We start from the raw sequence: 18,044 nt of genomic DNA, 5'->3' as shown, positions 1-18,044 counted from the left end.
GGTAACTCCAGAGATAACTCAAGATAACTCCAGAGATAACACCAGAGATAACTCCAGAGGTAACTCCAGAGATAACTCCAGAGATAACTCCAGAGGTAACTCTGGAGATCACTCCAGAAAACTCTAGAGGTAACTCCAGAGGTACCTCCAGAGATAACTCCAGATAACTCCAGAGATAACTCCAGATAACTCCAGATAACTCCAGATAACTCCTGAGATAACTCCAGAGGTAACTCCAGAGGTAACTCCAGAGGCAACTCCAGAGGTAACTCCAGAGATAACTCCAGAGGTAACTCCAGAAAACTCCAGATAACTCTAGAGGTAACTCCAGAGGTAACTCCAGAGATAACCCCAGGTAACTCCAGAGGTAAATCCAGAGATAACTCAAGATAAGTCCAGAGATAACTCCAGAGGTAACTCCAGAGGTAACTCCAGAATAACTCAACAGAGGCAACTCCAGAGATAACTCCAGAGATAACTCCAGATAACTCCAGATTAACTCCAGACAACTTCAGATAACTCCAGAGATAACTCCAGAGGTAACTCCAGATATAACTCCAGATAACTCCAGAGATACCTCCAGATAACTCCAGAGGTAACTCCAGAGATAACTCCAGAGATAACTCCAGATAACTCCTGAGATAACTCCAGAGGTAACTCCAGAGGTAACTCCAGAGATAACTCCAGAGGCAACTCCAGAGGTAACTCCAGACGTAACTCCAGAGATAACTCCAGAGATAACTCCAGAGGTAACTCCAGAGATAACTCAGATAACTCCAGAGGTAACTCCAGAGATAACTCCAGATAACTCCTGAGATAACTCCAGAGGTAACTCCAGAGGTAACTCCAGAGATAACTCCAGAGGCAACTCCAGAGGTAACTCCAGAGGTAACTCCAGAGATAACTCCAGAGGTAACTCCAGAGGTAACTCCAGAGGTAACTCCAGAGATAACTCCAGAGGTAACTCCAGAGATAACTCCAGATAACTCCAGAGGTAACTCCAGAGGTAACTCCTGAGATAACTCCAGAGGATAACTCCAGATAACTCCAGATAACTCCTGAGATAACTCCAGAGGTAACTCCAGAGGTAACTTGTGGTTTTAATCCTGGACTCTGTCCTCCTCTGCCTCCAGCACATAGACGCCTCCCATCAGCTCCGTGTCCTCCAGCGTGCCGACCGTCCCGCCGTCAGGCTCCGTCACCGGCAGGTGAAGTTGGGGGCGGGGCTAATGGCCAAGCAGCTCCGATTGGACGAGCTGTCCCGGGTGGAGAACGAGGTGACGGAGCCCAAGCGGAAGAGGAGTTTCCCCGGCGGCAACGCGCCGCTGGACCGCCTCTCGGTGAGCGCCATGGAAACCAAAGTGACGCCAAACAAGCAGAGGTAAGGTGCTGAACGCCTGAAGGGGGGCGGAGCCTCGGCCGTCCGTCACGTTTACGTCAGCCTCTGCGTCGTTCACAGTAGAGTGGTGGAGTCGCCACGGCGACGAGTCGGCCCGCCTCCCATCGACCGGATTGGAATGAGCCGTCTGCCTGCGAACCGAGGATAGGCCACGCCCCCTTTGGTTGAGCGCCCCGCCCCTCCCGGACAGCCCCGCCTCCCCCGGACAGGTGTGGCGCCTTCGCCGTGCGCCGGTGGAGACAAAACGGTGTGAAAATGAACTCTGGTTTTGTGTGCCTCTCCAGACGCAGACATGTAGCCACGCCCACCAGCTCCACGCCCCGCCCCCTTCCAGATGACGCATTCAGGTGCTGCTCTGTAAAAACCAGGACCAAACAGACGCTTTTCTTTTTTTTGGGGTTCAGAGCGACGAAGCGTTTCAGTGCCGACCCCCTGAGGGGAACTGCTCTTCTCTTCTTCTCTTCTTCTCTTCTTCTCCAGTCACTTCACTTTTTACACCAAATGTTCCTTTTCACACATTTTTTTTTTTTTTTTAAATACGTTTTTGTTCTGAGCAGTTTTTCCTGAAGATTCCATTTCTAATTTTCTTTCAGTTTTGGTTTTCAACAATTTTTGACATTTCCTTAATGGGAAAAAAACAAATTTAATCCAGACTCAGTTTGTTCTGATATTTTACACTTTTATAAGACCAGAAACTATTTTTTCTTTTTTTAATCTCATCATAGAACCTCGCCGCACCATAATAATAATTATCAAAAAGAATGTAAACCTCATTTATTTCTATTATTTTAACATTAAATGTAAAGATCGGCAGGATTGACAGACATTGCCTGACCCCCCCCCCCCCCCCCCACCCCCTTTGCTCTGACGCTGCTCTCTCTGGCTGGTTTCCATGGCGACGCGGCGTCTGACACGGAAACGGTGACGACGATTTGAACCTAATTTAATCTGCACGAGGGCTAAAACGAGGTCACGGACGTTAAAACAAACAAACAAACAAACAAACATGGCGTGTTGCCATGGAAACCGGCCGACACGCTTTACTCTGCCCGAGTTTTAATAAAGAAAACAACATTCACTGATCTCCGTTGGTGTTCGTTAAATCAACACCGCCGCTGCAGTGGCTTCAGTGTCTCGCTCACTCGCAGAGGGACAGAGGGACATATGGACAGAGGGACATAGGGACAGATGGACATCAGTGTCTCGCTCACTCGCTTGTGGACAGAGGGACAGATGGACAGAGGGACATCAGTGTCTCGCTCACTCGCTTGTGGACAGATGGACAGAGGGACATCAGTGTCTCGCTCACTCGCTTGTGGACAGAGGGACAGATGGACAGAGGGACAGATGGACAGAGGGATAGATGGGCAGATGAACAGAGGGACATAAGTGTTTCACTCACTCGCTTGTGGACAGAGGGACATATGGACAGAGGGACATCAGTGTCTCGCTCACTCACAGAGGGACAGAGAGACAGAGGGACAGAGGGACATCAGTGTCTCGCTCACTCGCTTGTGGACAGAGGGACAGATGGACAGATGGACAGAGGGACATGGGAATGGAACGAGGAGACGGCGGCTCTACCAACCGTCTCCACATCTGGAAAGACGCCCCAGAGGTGTAGAAACTGTGTCCTCTCTCTCTCTCTCTCTTTTAAAAAGTGTGTTGCTCCAAGCAGCCAATCAGAAATCAAACCCTATATGATGTCATCAGGGGGTTCAGCCTATCACAATCAAGGTAGGCTCCTCCCCCCTTTGACTCCTCCCACAATCAGGCAGCTCTGCTCTGGCACATGGCGCCACAAGAGGAAGTACTTCCTCCTCTGCCCATAGATGGGCGGAGCCAGTCCAGCTCACACAGACACAGCAGATTCTGAATGTAGCTCCTGGGATCTGGATATTCTAATGGAGGAGGATCAAGGAGGAGAAATAAACTTTGAATACAAGGTGGAGGAGGAGGAGGAGATGGAGGAGGGGGAGGAGGTGGAGGAGGAGGAGGAGGTGGAGATGGAGGAGGAGGAGGAGGTGGAGGAAGGGGAGGTGGAGGAGGTGGAGGAGATGGAGGAGGGGGAGGAGGAGGAGGTGGAGATGGAATAGGAGGAGGAGGAGGAGGTGGAGATGGAGGAGGAGGAGGAGGAGGAGGAGGTGGAGATGGAGGAGGTGGAGGAGGAGGAGGAGGTGGAGATGGAGGAGGAGGAGGAGATGGAGGAGGAGGAGGAGGTGGAGGAGAGGGAGGAGGAGCAGGTGGAGATAGAGGAGGGGGAGGAGGAGGTGGAGATGGAGGAGGAGGAGGAGGTGGAGATGGACGAGGAGGAGGAGGTGGAGGAGGAGGAGATGGAGGAGGAGGAGGTGGAGGAGGAGGTGGAGATGGAGGAAGAGAGGAGGAGGAGGAGGAGGAGGAGGTGAAGATGGAGGAGGAGGAGGAGGAGGAGGAGGAGGAGGAGGTGGAGATGGAGGAAGAGAGGAGGAGGAGGAGGAGGAGGTGAAAATGGAGGAGAGGAGAACGTCTGTACACGGTTGTGTTCCGGCTGTAGTTCCGAGTGGAGCCGCCGGGTGTCGCTGTCACCATGCTGACCGGCTGAGGGAAGAACCGGATGTGCCGGGGCCGGTCGGTTAGCAACAGGTACAACAACAGCAGGCTGCTGACAGCTGTCATCGCCAAAACAACACACAAACTGTCACTAACTGCACTTTTTCCGAGCATGGCCGATTGGCGGCAGCCCGGGCACGGCGAGCGCAGCGTCTGCCCTCCGTGACACGATCGAGCGGCCTGTGGGAGAAGTTTGAGTCCGATAACAAGTCTCCGGCTCACGGCAGGCTAAGGGTTTACAACTGCTGCTCAATGACTGCAGCGGAGCTAACAGGCTAGCGGTTCATTTCCGATGGGATGCTAGAGAAAAGCTAGCAGGCTAACTGTTTATTTCTACGGGATGCTCTAACGGAGCTAACAGGCTAACGGGAGGCTAACTGTTCATTTCCTATGGGATGCTCCAGCGGAGCTAACAGGCTAAAGGTTTATTTCTCTGGGATGCTCCGGCGGAGCTAACGGGAGGCTAACGGTTCATTTCCTAAGGGATGCACCAGCGGAGCTAACAGGCTAACGGTTCATTTCTACGGGATGCTCCGACGGAGCTAACAGGCTAACGGTTCGGTTCCTGGCTCGCCTCATTCAGAATGAGGTTTGTATGAACTTTATTGATATCGGTGGGCAAACAGGTCGGCGCCGTGACGTCACTATGCTGGACTTCGAGGACTGCATCATGGACTCGCCTGAGTTCAGGTGAGCGCGCGTGCGCGTTGTGAATCCACCAGTGCGCGTGCGCAGCAGATCTGACGGCGTTTTGTGTTCGTTCAGAGTCAAACTGGATCAGATGGAGGGTGAAGTTTCTGAGCTGGAGACCACGCTGGAAAAGGTAGTACCAGTACTTCAAACCGTAACAAATACACTAGTACTGCTACTAAAATACTCCAGATACCACCAGTACTACTACAAACTGTAACACAGTTTTCCTGTTCTAAAAGATGTAGTATTGTGACGGTGGAGGAGTGCTGGCTGCTCATTGGTCGGTGCTCTCTGTCTCCAACCAATCAGGTGATGAAGCTGTGTGGGAAGATGGTGGAGGCGGGGCAAACCTACAATGCAGCCAATCAGCTGTTCCTGGGCGGCCTGGCAGAGCTTTCCACCAATCACAGGGCGGACAGCGTCATCAATGTACTGTGGAGTACTGCCAAGTACTTTCTACTGCTTCATACTTGTTACTGCATAGTACTTCATAGTATTACATAGTACTTTCTGCTGTATCAGTCTACATGATAATCTCTAATTCTGTGAAGTAGTGTGCAGTGTCGTGTGTGGTACTGTGTAGTACTGTGTGGTACTATGTGTAGTATAGTGTGTATTAGTGTGTAGTATTGTGTGTAGTAGTGTGTGATAATGTGTAGTATAGTGTGTAGTAGTGTAATAATGTGTAGTATAGTGGGTCGTATAGTGTGTAGTAGTATACTGTGTATTAGTGTGTATTATTGTGTGTAGTAGTATGTATTACTGTGTAGTGTAGTGTTTAGTATTGTGTAGTATAGTGTGTATTACAGTGTGTAGTACAGTGTGTAGTACAGTGTGGTACAGTGCAGTACAGTGTAATATAGTGTAGTACAGTGTGTAGTACAGTGCAGTACAGTGCAGTACAGTAGTATGGTGTAGTACTGTACTACACTGTACTGCAATGAGCTACACTGTACTACACTGTACTGCAATGAGCTACACTGTACTACACTGTACTGCACTGTACTACATTGTAGTACTCTGTACTGCACTGTACTACGTGCAGTGCCTGTACTACGTGCAGTGCAGTGTAGTACAGACCAGTACAGTGTAGTACAGAGTACTATAGTGCAGTACAGTGTACTACAGAGTACTACAGTACTACAGTGGTGCCGTGTGTCTCCTCTCAGGATTGTTTACATCAGTTCCACCAGGGTCTGCAGGAGATGCTCAGCTTCCACACAGTGAGTCTGCAGCTTCACCACGGAACCTTCTGGAGAACCTCAGGGTTCCTACACGCTTCATTGGAGGGTGTGTGTGTGTGTGTGTGTGTGTGTGTCCAGATGCTGTTGGACCAAAGCCAACGCTCCATCAGTCAGCAGCTGTCCAACCTGTGCACCCAGTGAGTCGTCCCCCTCCCCCCCCCCCCCCCCCCGTCAATATCCTGCTCTCTGATTGGCTGTTTGACGACGATGCCGATGACGAAGAGGCGTGTCTGTGTCCCGGAGGTTCCTCCCCCAGCTGGCGGAGACCCGGCGGGAGTTTGTGCGGATCGGCGAGGACCTGGAGGCGGCGGCGGCCAAGAACGCTCAGGTGTCCCGACACAAAGCGGGGGACGCGGAGCGCGCTAGCCACCTGCTGCTCGCCACGCGGAAATGCTACCAGCACTTCGCCCTGGACTACTGTCTGCAGGTAGGGCCCGCCCCCAGGGGTCAAGGGTCAGGGGTCAGAGCCGGGGGCGGGCGACCCACTCACTTCCTGTCCCTCCGTTTCAGCTCAACACCTTTAAGACTCAGCAGAGGATCGACATCCTGAACTCTGTGAGCGCCGCCTCGCCTCGCCTCAGCTTCAGCATGAGCTGGCAGGACAGTCTTAGCATTAGCTTCAGCATTAACATTAGGTTCAGCATTAGCATTAGTATTAGCTTTAGATTTACCATTAGCTTAAGTGTTAGCATTAGCTTCAGATTTAGCATTAGCTTCAGTATTAGCATTAGCTTCAGTATTAGCATTAGCTTCGGCACTAGCTTCAGTATTAGCATTAACTTAAAGGTGTACAGGAGGATTTTCCCGAATTGTAGGAAAGACCCGCCCTCTCCACCTTTTGAAAAAATGCACATGCGCAACGTTCTCCCTGCTCCGAGACGGAACGCCTACTAGAACGTGTAGAGAGACGTGACGAGCCCAGTTCTCCTCGTGCACGCTCTGTTTACAAGTCGGCGTCGCTCACACAAGCCGTAACAACTGCTGACGATGCAAATTACAAAACAAACTAATCAACCCTGGAAAGTTAGAATCTAGACGTAGAGAACTTTTACTGGAAGTGATTTGAAATGGATTTCTCCAAATAGAAGCCAAACTTTCCCTGTGGAGTAGAAACTTGGCGACTGAAGCGTCAGAGGGAAGCCCAACCTGGGCTTTCAGCGCCATCGTGTGAAACAATCTCCCAGAACACTCTGGTCTTGTTTCTCTCTTCCGAAGCCTTTCTCTTCTTCTCATACACTTCCAAGACACTTTTTCTCTTGCCACCCTCTGCCATGTTCAAAGTACCCGGTGAGAACTGTGAGCTAGCTAAAGGGTTAGCTCACCATAGACACCTGAAAGCGCGCATGCGCAGAAAGTGAAAACGAATAGATCCACGCTACCCGGGGACGAGCACGTACGACGGCCTTACGTAATAGATCACCAGAATGACTGACAGCTGGGAGGACCAATAGTCTTGATGATCCACCCGGAAGAAGAACGTCCTCCTGTACACCTTTAACATTAGCTTTAGCATTAGCTTCAGTATTAGCATTAGCTTCAGTATTAACACTAGGGTGTTGGCTTCAGTGTCAGTATTATGTTCTGTGTTTCTGTTAGCTTTAGCATTAGTTTCATCTTTGTGTGTGTGTGTGTGTGTGTGTGTGTGTGTGTGTGTGTGTGTGTGTGTGTGTGTGTGTGTGTGTGTGTGTGTGTGTGTGTCCTCAGATCTTCTCCTTTGTCCACGCCCAGTTCACCTTCTTCCACCAAGGCTTTGATCTGCTCAGAGATCTGGAGCCCACCATGAAGACCATGGCCGCTCAGGTGCTGACCTCTGACCTCTGACCTCAATACGCGTGACCTGGGTGTGTGCTGACCGTGTGTGTGTGTGTGTGTGTGTGTGTGTGTGTGTGTGCTCCTCAGCTATCACAGCTGTCAGCAGACTGTGCAGCCCAGAGGAAGGAGCTGGAGAACACACACCTGCTGGTGCAGCAGAGGGTGAGACAGTCTGTGTGTGTGTGTGTGTGTGTGTGTGTGTGTGTGTGTGTGTGTGTGTGTGTGTGTGTGTGTGTGTGTGTGTGTGTGTGTGTGTGTGTGTTGATATCTTTGTGTGTGTGTGTGTCCAGGATGCTTCAGGCGAGCCGTTGGTCAGCTGGGGTCCGGGCAGTGATGACATCATCCAGGGTTTCCTGTTCAAGCGCTCGCGGAGGAAAAGTAAAACGTGGAAGCGGTGAGGACCGGAGCCACGGTGACCTTTGACCCCGTGGCCTGCTGCTGACCTTCCTCTGCTTTCAGGTGCTGGTTCACCCTCCGGGACAACCAGCTGACGTACAGGAAGTCTCACAAGGTGAGACACACTCACATGTCTGGTCTGTCTGGTTGTCCCTGGTCTGTCTGGTTTGTCCCTGGTCTGTCTGGTTTGCCCCTGGTCAGTCTGGTTGTCCCTGGTCTGTCTGGTTTGCCCCTGGTCAGTCTGGTTGTCCCTGGTCGGTCTGGTTTGTCCCTGGTCAGTCTGGTTGTCCCTGGTCTGTCTGGTTTGTCCCTGGTCTGTCTGGTTGTCCCTGGTCTGTCTGGTTTGTCCCTGGTCAGTCTGGTTGTCCCTGGTCTGTCTGGTTGTCCCTGGTCAGTCTGGTTGCCCCTGGTCTGTCTGGTTGTCCCTGGTCTGTCTGGTTTGCCCCTGGTCAGTCTGGTTGTCCCTGGTCTGTCTGGTTTTCCCCTGGTCTGTCTGGTTGTCCCTGGTCTGTCTGGTTTGCCCCTGGTCAGTCTGGTTGTCCCTGGTCTGTCTGGTTGTCCCTGGTCGGTCTGGTTTGTCCCTGGTCAGTCTGGTTGTCCCTGGTCTGTCTGGTTTGTCCCTGGTCAGTCTGGTTGTCCCTGGTCTGTCTGGTTGTCCCTGGTCTGTCTGGTTGTCCCTGGTCCGTCTGGTTTGTCCCTGGTCAGTCTGGTTGTCCCTGGTCTGTCTGGTTGTCCCTGGTCTGTCTGGTTTGCCCCTGGTCTGTCTGGTTTGCCCCTGGTCAGTCTGGTTGTCCCTGGTCTGTCTGGTTGTCCCTGGTCGGTCTGGTTTGTCCCTGGTCAGTCTGGTTTGTCCCTGCAGGAGGAGGCTCTGGTTCTGTTCGAGGATCTTCGTCTCTGTGCTGTGAAGTCTCTGGACAACCTGGACCGACGCTTCTGCTTCGAGCTGCTTTCTGTGCAGAAGTAAGTCGGCCATGTTGGTGACCCCTGACCCGTGACCTTTGACCCCTGACCCCTGTCCTCTGTCCTCTGACCCCTGTCCTCTGACGTCCCCTGGCCTGTCTCTGCAGGTGCTGTGCTCTCCAGGCAGACTCAGAGCAGCTGAAGGTCTCCTGGCTCGGCGCCCTGCAGGGCAGCATCGACCTCGCTTACCGAGTGGAGGCTCCGCCCACACAGGCACGTCCTCCAATCAGCTCCTCAGCAGCTGTAACTAGTGTAATGTAGTGGAGGCTCCGCCCACACAGGCACGTCCTCCAATCAGCTCCTCAGCAGCTGTAACTAGTGTAATGTAGTGGAGGCTCCGCCCACACAGGCACGTCCTCCAATCAGCTCCTCAGCAGCTGTAACTAGTGTAACTAATGTAACTAGTGTAACTTAATGTAACTAGGTAACTAGTGTAACTTAGAGGAACTCCAGAAGGATGAACAACCCTCTTCCTGTGTGCAGCCCACTGAGCCCCTCCCTCTGCTGTGTGTGGGGGCTGCTGGCCCCGCCCCCGCCCCTGGCCCCGCCCCCGTGCTGGGTGTGGCCATGAGGGGCTCCGGGAACCAGAACTGCTGCGACTGTGAGGAGGCGGAGCCTCGCTGGGCCTCCGTCAACCTCGGAGTGACCGTGTGTATCGAGTGCTCCGGGATACACAGGTGGTACACTACTAGTACTACAAACACTACTACTACTACTACACTACTACAAACACTACTACTACACTACTACAAACACTACTACTGCACTACTACTACTACACTACTACAAACACTACTACTACACTACTACAAACACTACTACTGCACTACTACTACTACACTACTACAAACACTACTACTACACTACTACTACTACACTACTACAAACACTACTACTACACTACTACTACTACAAACACTACTACTGCACTACTACTACTACACTACTACAAACACTACTACTACACTACTACTACTACTACACTACTACAAACACTACTACTACACTACTACTACTACAAACACTACTACTGCACTACTACTACTACACTACTACAAACACTACTACTACACTACTACTACTACTACACTACTACAAACACTACTACTGCACTACTACTACTACACTACTACTACACTACTACTACTACTACACTACTACTACTACAAACACTACTACTGCACTACTACTACTACACTACTACAAACACTACTACTACACTACTACTACTACTACACTACTACAAACACTACTACTACACTACTACTACTACACTACTACTACACTACTACTACTACTACACTACTACTACACTACTACTAGTACTACACTACTACTACTACTACTACTACACTACTACAAACACTACTACTACACTACTACTACTACTACACTACTACTAGTACTACACTACTACTACTACTACACTACTACAAACACTACTACTACTACTACACTACTACACTACTACTACTACACTACTACTACTACACTAGTACTACACTACTACTACACCTACACTACTACTGTACTACTACTACTACACTAATACTACTACTACACTCCTACTACACCTACACTACTACTACACTACTACTACTACTACTACACTACTACTACTACTACACTACACTACTACTACTACACTACTACTACTACTACACTACACTACTACTACTACTACTACTACACTACACTACTACTACTACTACACTACTACAAACACTACTACTACACTACTACTACTACAAACACTACTACTGCACTACTACTACTACACTACTACAAACACTACTACTACACTACTACTACTACTACACTACTACAAACACTACTACTGCACTACTACTACTACACTACTACTACACTACTACTACTACTACACTACTACTACTACAAACACTACTACTGCACTACTACTACTACACTACTACAAACACTACTACTACACTACTACTACTACTACACTACTACAAACACTACTACTACACTACTACTACTACACTACTACTACACTACTACTACTACTACACTACTACTACACTACTACTAGTACTACACTACTACTACTACTACTACTACACTACTACAAACACTACTACTACACTACTACTACTACTACACTACTACTAGTACTACACTACTACTACTACTACACTACTACAAACACTACTACTACTACTACACTACTACACTACTACTACTACACTACTACTACTACACTAGTACTACACTACTACTACACCTACACTACTACTGTACTACTACTACTACACTAATACTACTACTACACTCCTACTACACCTACACTACTACTACACTACTACTACTACTACTACACTACTACTACTACTACACTACACTACTACTACTACACTACTACTACTACTACACTACACTACTACTACTACTACTACTACACTACACTACTACTACTACTACACTACTACTACTATACAACTACTACGCTACTACACAACTACTACACTACTACTACTACACAACTACTACACAACAATACAACAGTACACAACTACACAACAGTACACTACAGTACACAACTACACAACAGTACACAACAACTACACAACAATTACACAACTACTACACATTGAATGTGTGTGTGTGTGCGTGTGTGTGTGTGTGTGTGTGTGTGTGTGTGTGTGTGTGTGTGTGTGTGTGTGTGTGTGTGTGTGTGTGTGTGTGTGTGTGTGTGTGTGTGTAGGAGTCTTGGTGTTCATGTGTCAAAGGTGCGCTCCCTCACTTTGGACTCATGGGAAGCTGAACAGCTCAAGGTAACACACTCACACACTCACACACACACACACACACACACACACACACACACACACACACACACACACACACACACACACACACACACACACACACACACAGTGTGTTGGGGATTGAACCGTGTTCCCTGCAGCTCCTGGTTGTTTTGGGGAACGACGTGATGAACCAGATCTACGAGGCTCGTTGCTCCGAGGAGGGCCGGGTCAAACCGGGCGCCGCCAGCCCACGGTGAGGCCACGCCCCCTCCCCGCGAGGCCCCGCCCCCTCTCGGTTCATGCCCCGCCCCCTCTCTGAAGCTGTTTGTTTGTGTCAGAGCGGAGAAGGAGGCGTGGATCAGGAAGAAGTACGTAGAGAAGAGGTTCGTGAGGAGGAGCGGCGGTGGAGCTCAGAAATCCCACGGTCAGTGAAGTAACCATCAGACAAATTACAGGTTGTCTAAGCTCCACCCCTTTGAGGTTGTGATGCTCAGATTTCAACATGGCTGCTGGAGTGTTTCACGCTGTGAGACGCCCTGGGGTGTGTAGTGCTTGTGTTTTGGTTGTGTTGATGGCGTGTTGTTGTGTTGCTGGTGTGCGGTTGTTGTGTTGATGGCGTGTTGTTGTATTGTTGTGTTGTTGTTGTGTTGATGGCGTGTTGTTGTATTGTTGTGTTGATTGTGTGTTGTTGTTGTGTTGATGGCGTGCGGTTGTTGTGTTGATGGTGTGCGGTTGTTGTGTTGATGGCGTGTTGTTGTATTGTTGTGTTGATGGCGTGCGGTTGTTGTGTTGCGGTTGTGTTGATGGTGTGTTGTTGTTGTTGATGGTGTGCGGTTGTTGTTGATGGCGTGCAGTTGTTGTGTTGCGGTTGTTGTTGATGCCGTGTGGTTGTTATGTTGCGGTTGTTGTTGATGGCGTGTGGTTGTTGTGTTGCGGTTGTTGTGTTGATGGTGTGCGGTTGTGTTGCGGTTGGGATGTTTTTGTGTTGATGGTGTGTTGTTGTTGATAGCGTGTTGTTGTTGTTGTGTTGATGGCATGTTGTTGTTGTTGATAGCGTGTGGTTGTTGTTGTTGTGTTGATGGCGTGTTGTATTGTTCTGTTGATGGCGTGCGGTTGTTGTGTTGCGGTTGTGTTGATGGTGTGTTGTTGTTGATGGTGTGCGGTTGTTGTGTTGCGGTTGTTGTTGATGGCGTGTGGTTGTTGTGTTGATGGTGTGTTGTTGTTGATAGCGTGTGGTTGTTGTTGTGTTGATGGCGTGTTGTTGATAGCGTGTTGTTGTTGTTGATAGCGTGTTGTTGTTGTTGATGACGTGTTGTTGTTGTTGTCCCCAGGCCTCCTGCAGCACGAGGCCTCGCTGCGTCTCTACCGAGCCTCAGTGGACGGAGACCTGGTTGCCATGGCGACCGCGTTGGCGGAGGGCGCGGAGGTGAACGGCAGCGTGGCGGAGGAAGAGGGCCGCACGGCGCTGATCGGAGCGGCGCTCGGGGTGAGGAGGCTTGGCCACGTCGTCATGGCGACCAGGGCGACTGTGTTGCTAGTGTATGCTAATGTGTGCTAACGTGTGGCTAACGCGTGCTAACGTGTGCTACCAGCAGGCCTCGCTGACCGCCTGCGAGTTCCTGCTGCTCAACGGCGCCAACGTCAGCCACCGGGACCTGAGGGGCCGCGGGGCGCTACACACTGCTGCTACCGCTGGACACACTGGGTAACACTCTCTCACACACACACACACACACACACACACACACACACACACACACACACACCCTCTCTCTGATTGGCTGCCTCAGCCAGGTGTGTCTGCTGCTGAAGAGAGGAGCCAATCAATACGCTGCAGACGAGAGAGGACAGGACCCGCTGGCCATCGCCGTGGAAACGGCCCACGCTGACATCGTCACGCTGTGAGTGGGGGAGGGTGGGGGGTTCCTGAGCTGGTTCTGACCTTTCCCTGTGTCCTCCATGTCCCTGTGTGATTTATGTCCCTGTGTCCTCCCCGTCCCAGGCTGAGGATGGCTCGTATGAACGAGGAGATGAGGGACTCGGAGGTCTTCGGAGCTGCAGGTCAGTGGCACTCGGCGCTGCCGTGTCGGACGCTGCAGAGACCCTGAACGCCTCACGCTGACTCGTCCCCGTCCCTGTCCTCAGGAGACGACGAGACCTTCCAGGACATCTTCCGGGACTTCAGTGACATGGCGTCCCACGACCACGAGAGGCTGAGCCGGAGACGCTTCAGCCGGACGGGGGAGGGGCGGGAGGAGCCTGCCGGTTACCACGGAAACACTGGACCCACCCACAACATCAAAGAATGAGCTGCGGTGCGTTTGAGGCCCAGAGCAGCGTGGGAAACTTCAGACACTGACTTTGCTCTGATTGGCTGACGGTCAGGACGACCCACCAGCTGCTGCTCTCTGATTGGCCGGCGGTCAGGACGACCCACCAGCTGCTGGTCCTGGTTGCCATGGTGACCCCAGTCATGGACAAGATGGACGTCAGGGTTAAGATTCCAGGGCGATATTTCTCCTAAATGTTTCTTTGTCTCGTCGTCCAGAAAGAAGCTCCTCCTTTAATCTGGTCCAGAAAAAGATCAAAGGTCACGTTTAGCTTCAAAGCCAATTTTTGAATTTAAAAAAATAAGAGTTGTTACAAGAGAAGTCAAACTTTTAATTTAGTTTTACTTTTTATTTCCGTCGTATCAGCGGTTCTGTCCTCTACCAGATGTTACAACGTTCCACCAGACGTTCTCCAGGTGCGCAGAGGAACCTGCTACCAGATGTTACGTTCCACCAGACGTTCTCCAGAGGAACCTACTACCAGATGTTACGTTCCACCAGATGTTCTCCAGAGGAACCTGCTACCAGACGCTACGTTCCACCAGACGTTCTCCAGAGGAACCTGCTACCAGATGTTACAACGTTCCAGACGTTCTCCAGAGGAACCTGCTACCAGATGTTACGTTCCACCAGACGTTCTCCAGAGGAACCTGCTACCAGATGTTCTCCAGAGGAACCTGCTACCAGATGTTACGTTCCACCAGATGTTCTCCAGAGGAACCTGCTACCAGATGTTACGTTCCACCAGATGTTCTCCAGAGGAACCTGCTACCAGATGTTCTCCAGAGCAACCTGCTACCAGATGTTCTCCAGAGGAACCTGCTACCAGATGTTACGTTCCACCAGATGTTCTCCAGAGGAACCTGCTACCAGATGTTCTCCAGAGCAACCTGCTACCAGATGTTCTCCAGAGCAACCTGCTACCAGATGTTCTCCAGAGGAACCTGATTTCCATGAAGGATTTTCTCATTGACAGAAGTTTTTAAAATGTTTTAACTTGAACAGAAACTGAGACGAAAGTCTGGATTTAGAAACTCTGAGTTTATTTTAACTTTCATTTGTTCACATTTCATCCTCTGCTGCAATAAAACAACACTCACCCTCTCTCTCTCTCTCACACACTCTCTCACACACACACACACTCTCTCTCTCACACACACACACACACACACTCTCTCTCTCACTCACACACACACACACACACACTCTCTCTCTCTCTCTCTCTCTCCAGTGTCGGAGGCGTTCAGCTCCATCAGTCCCTGAATGTCCCACACTTTGTTTTGCACCTGAACGCCTCTCAGCCTCCTCACTTCTTCTTCCCCTCCTCTGGTTTCCTCTTCTTCTTCTTCCTCCTCTTCTTCTTCTTCCCCTCCTCCTCTGGTTTCTTCTCCTCCTCCTCTGGTTTCCTCTTCCTCCTCCCCTCCTCCTCCTCTGGTTTCTTCTCCTCCTCCTCTGGTTTCCTCTTCCTCCTCCCCTCCTCCTCCTCTGGTTTCTTCTCCTCCTCCTCTGGTTTCTTCTCCCTCCTCCCCTCCTCCTCCTCTGGTTTCTTCTCCTCCTCCACTGGTTTCCTCTTCCTCCTCCCCTCCTCCTCCACCTGCTCCATGTCGCCCCACACCTCCTCGTCCTCGTCCTCCTCCTTCACCTCCCCCTCCTCCTCCTCCCCCGCCCCCCCCCCTCCCCCCAGCAGGGGTCTCCGGTCCATGAGTAGACAGTTGAGTCTGGACTTGAGGTAGACCTGGTGCTGCAGGGTCCGGTCCTGCAGGCTGTGGAGGCGCAGGACCCGGTCCAGACCGCAGGAGGCCACCAGGGGGGCGGAGTCGTGGCAGACCAGGGCCCGCACGCCGCCCGCCAGCCCCTTCAGGGCGCCGCACACCCGCCCCGTCCTCAGGTCCAGCACCGCCACCTCGCCCCGGGTGTTCCCCACCACCACCATCACCCCTCCCCCGCCCCCGCCGGGGGCCGTCAGCGCCAGCGCCGTCAGCGGGTGCTCGCCAAACTCCGCCTCCAGCACCGGGCGGCGGCGGGGCGAGGCCGGGTCGAACACGTGCACCTGCAAGAACGGGGGGGGGGGGGGGGGGGGGGGCACACCGCGTGGTTAGTGACACGTCTCCGTGGCAACGGTAAACATTCACCTTGGTGAGAACAGATTAAATAAAAGTTGTAGAATCGGGACTGACCCCGCCCCCTGGATCTGGACCTGACTCCGCCCCCTGGCTCACCTGGATCTAGACCTGATGCCGCCCCCTGGCTCTAGACCTGACCCGCCCCCTGTACTTGACCACGCCCCCTTGCTCTAGACCTGACCCGCCCCCTTGCTCTACCTGACCATGCCCCCTGTACTTGACCACGCCCCCTTGCTCTAGACCTGACCCCGCCCCCTGGCTCATCTGGATGTAGACCTGATGCCGCCCCCTGGCTCATCTGGATCTAGACCCGCCCCCTGGCTCTAGACCTGACCCGCCCCCTTGCTCTACCTGACCATGCCCCCTGTACTTGACCACGCCCCCTTGCTCTAGACCTGACCCCGCCCCCTGGCTCATCTGGACGTAGACCCGCCCCCTGGATGTAGACCCAACCCAACTCCCTGGCTCTAGTCCTGACCCCGCCCCCCCAGGCTCACCTGGTGGTGCCCGGTGCAGGTGACCACCTTGTCGGAGTCCGGGACGAAGGCCAGGTCCCGGACCCAGTGGGGCCGGCGCAGGTCCAGCCAGTCGTCCCGGAGGTTCTTGGCGGAGAAGACCGGGACCCCGGGCCGGTCCAGGTCCCACACCTTCAGCCCGTTCTCCTTGCCCCCGGTGGCCACGCGCTGCTCGTGCACGGGGCTCGGCCGCATCCTGCACACGCTCGTGCCCGCGCTCAGCTCGCTGACGGGCTCCGCGCTCTCCTCGCGCCACACGCGCACGGCGCCGCGCTCCACGCACGTGAGCAGCGCGCCGCCCGGGAGCGCGCCCAGCCCGGTGAAGCAGCCTTCCTGCGCGTCCCCGCAGCGGCGCGCGTCCGTGAAGACCCCCTTCTCCACGCTGAAGGTCTTGACGGAGCCGTCCACCGAGCCCAGCAGCAGCTCGCTCTGGCCCGGGTCGGCCCAGGCCAGGACCCGGACCTCCTGGTCCCGGCTCAGGTGGCTGCTGTTGCAGAAGTTGAAGGCCTGGCGCCGGGCCAGGCTGACCCCCTTCAGGATCCCGGTCTCCGAGCCGAGCCACACCGAGCAGAGCCGGCTGCGCTCCTCCATGTCCGGGGGTCCGGGTCTGTCTTAGTCCGGGTCTCCTTTAGTCCGGCTCTCCCGGTTCTCTGTTAGTCCGGGTCTCCTGGGTCTCCCGGGTCTCCCGGGTCTCTGTTAGTCCGGGTCTCCTGGGTCTCCCGGTTCTCTGTTAGTCCGGGTCTCCTGGGTCTCCCGGGTGTCCTGGTTCGCTCCGGGTCCAGGTCTCTGAGAAACGCGTGTCTCCTCAGCGAGTGTCGCAGGAGAACTACGTCACTGCACGTGGAGGACTTCCTCTTCTTCTTCTTCTTCTTCTTCTGTGGTTGTACGGCAGCTTGCTCCGCCCCGAGGAGGAGGACCCCCCCTGCTGGGCTGGAGGACCCGGACCGCTTCCGGTCCAGAGTTCTAGCTGAACCGGTGCTGTGGATGTTCTGCAGAACCTGATGGACTCTGTCTCTGTCTGTCTCTGTCTCTGTCTCCTCCTGCCAGGTTCCTACTGTCCTTCCACCCTCCACAGCCTGTCTCTGTCCTCCTCAACCTGTCTCTGTCCTCTAGAACCTGTCTCTGTCCTCCTCAGCCTGTCTCTGTCCTCCTCAACCTGTCTCTGTCCTCCTCAGCCGGTCTCTGTCCTCTAGAACCTGTCTCTGTCCTCTA

The 18,044-nt window shown here is 52.6% G+C and overlaps 2 protein-coding genes across 3 annotated transcripts; one reads left to right on the top strand and one right to left on the bottom strand.

The window, feature by feature from the left end:
* Positions 1-3,875: 3,875 nt before the first annotated feature.
* On the top strand, positions 3,876-15,702 carry LOC308148779 (arf-GAP with coiled-coil, ANK repeat and PH domain-containing protein 2). 2 transcript variants are annotated; one of them, XM_080522292.1, is made up of 22 exons: positions 3,876-4,678; positions 4,754-4,811; positions 4,991-5,110; positions 5,851-5,904; positions 6,004-6,062; positions 6,169-6,352; positions 6,436-6,480; positions 7,630-7,725; positions 7,825-7,899; positions 8,028-8,131; positions 8,197-8,248; positions 8,993-9,093; positions 9,201-9,306; positions 9,577-9,770; positions 11,819-11,888; positions 12,023-12,117; positions 12,203-12,288; positions 13,196-13,350; positions 13,460-13,569; positions 13,655-13,765; positions 13,867-13,925; positions 14,010-15,702. In XM_080522292.1, the coding sequence occupies exons 1-22, from the start codon at positions 4,584-4,586 to the stop codon at positions 14,171-14,173; spliced, it is 2,193 nt and encodes a 730-aa protein (XP_080378418.1). In that variant the 5' UTR covers positions 3,876-4,583; the 3' UTR covers positions 14,174-15,702. The 2 variants fall into 2 exon arrangements, with proteins under 2 accessions (XP_080378418.1, XP_080378417.1); XM_080522291.1 differs by having other exon boundaries at positions 13,457-13,569.
* Positions 15,115-17,636, bottom strand: LOC308148772 (WD repeat-containing protein 74-like; the record flags this gene model as incomplete). Its single annotated transcript, XM_080522283.1, has 3 exons — positions 16,815-17,636; positions 15,756-16,244; positions 15,115-15,138 (listed from the first exon to the last, which is right to left on the bottom strand). Exons 1-3 carry the CDS (start codon positions 17,421-17,423, stop codon positions 15,115-15,117), a joined length of 1,122 nt encoding a protein of 373 aa, XP_080378409.1. The 5' UTR covers positions 17,424-17,636.
* Positions 17,637-18,044: the final 408 nt, after the last annotated feature.

The sequence above is a fragment of the Blennius ocellaris genome (assembly GCF_963422515.1).
Source record: "Blennius ocellaris genome assembly, contig: SCAFFOLD_56, whole genome shotgun sequence".
NCBI classification, from domain to species: Eukaryota; Metazoa; Chordata; class Actinopteri; order Blenniiformes; family Blenniidae; genus Blennius; species Blennius ocellaris.
Note: the sequence above shows the minus strand (reverse complement) of the source record. Positions and strands in the feature narration are given on the sequence as shown.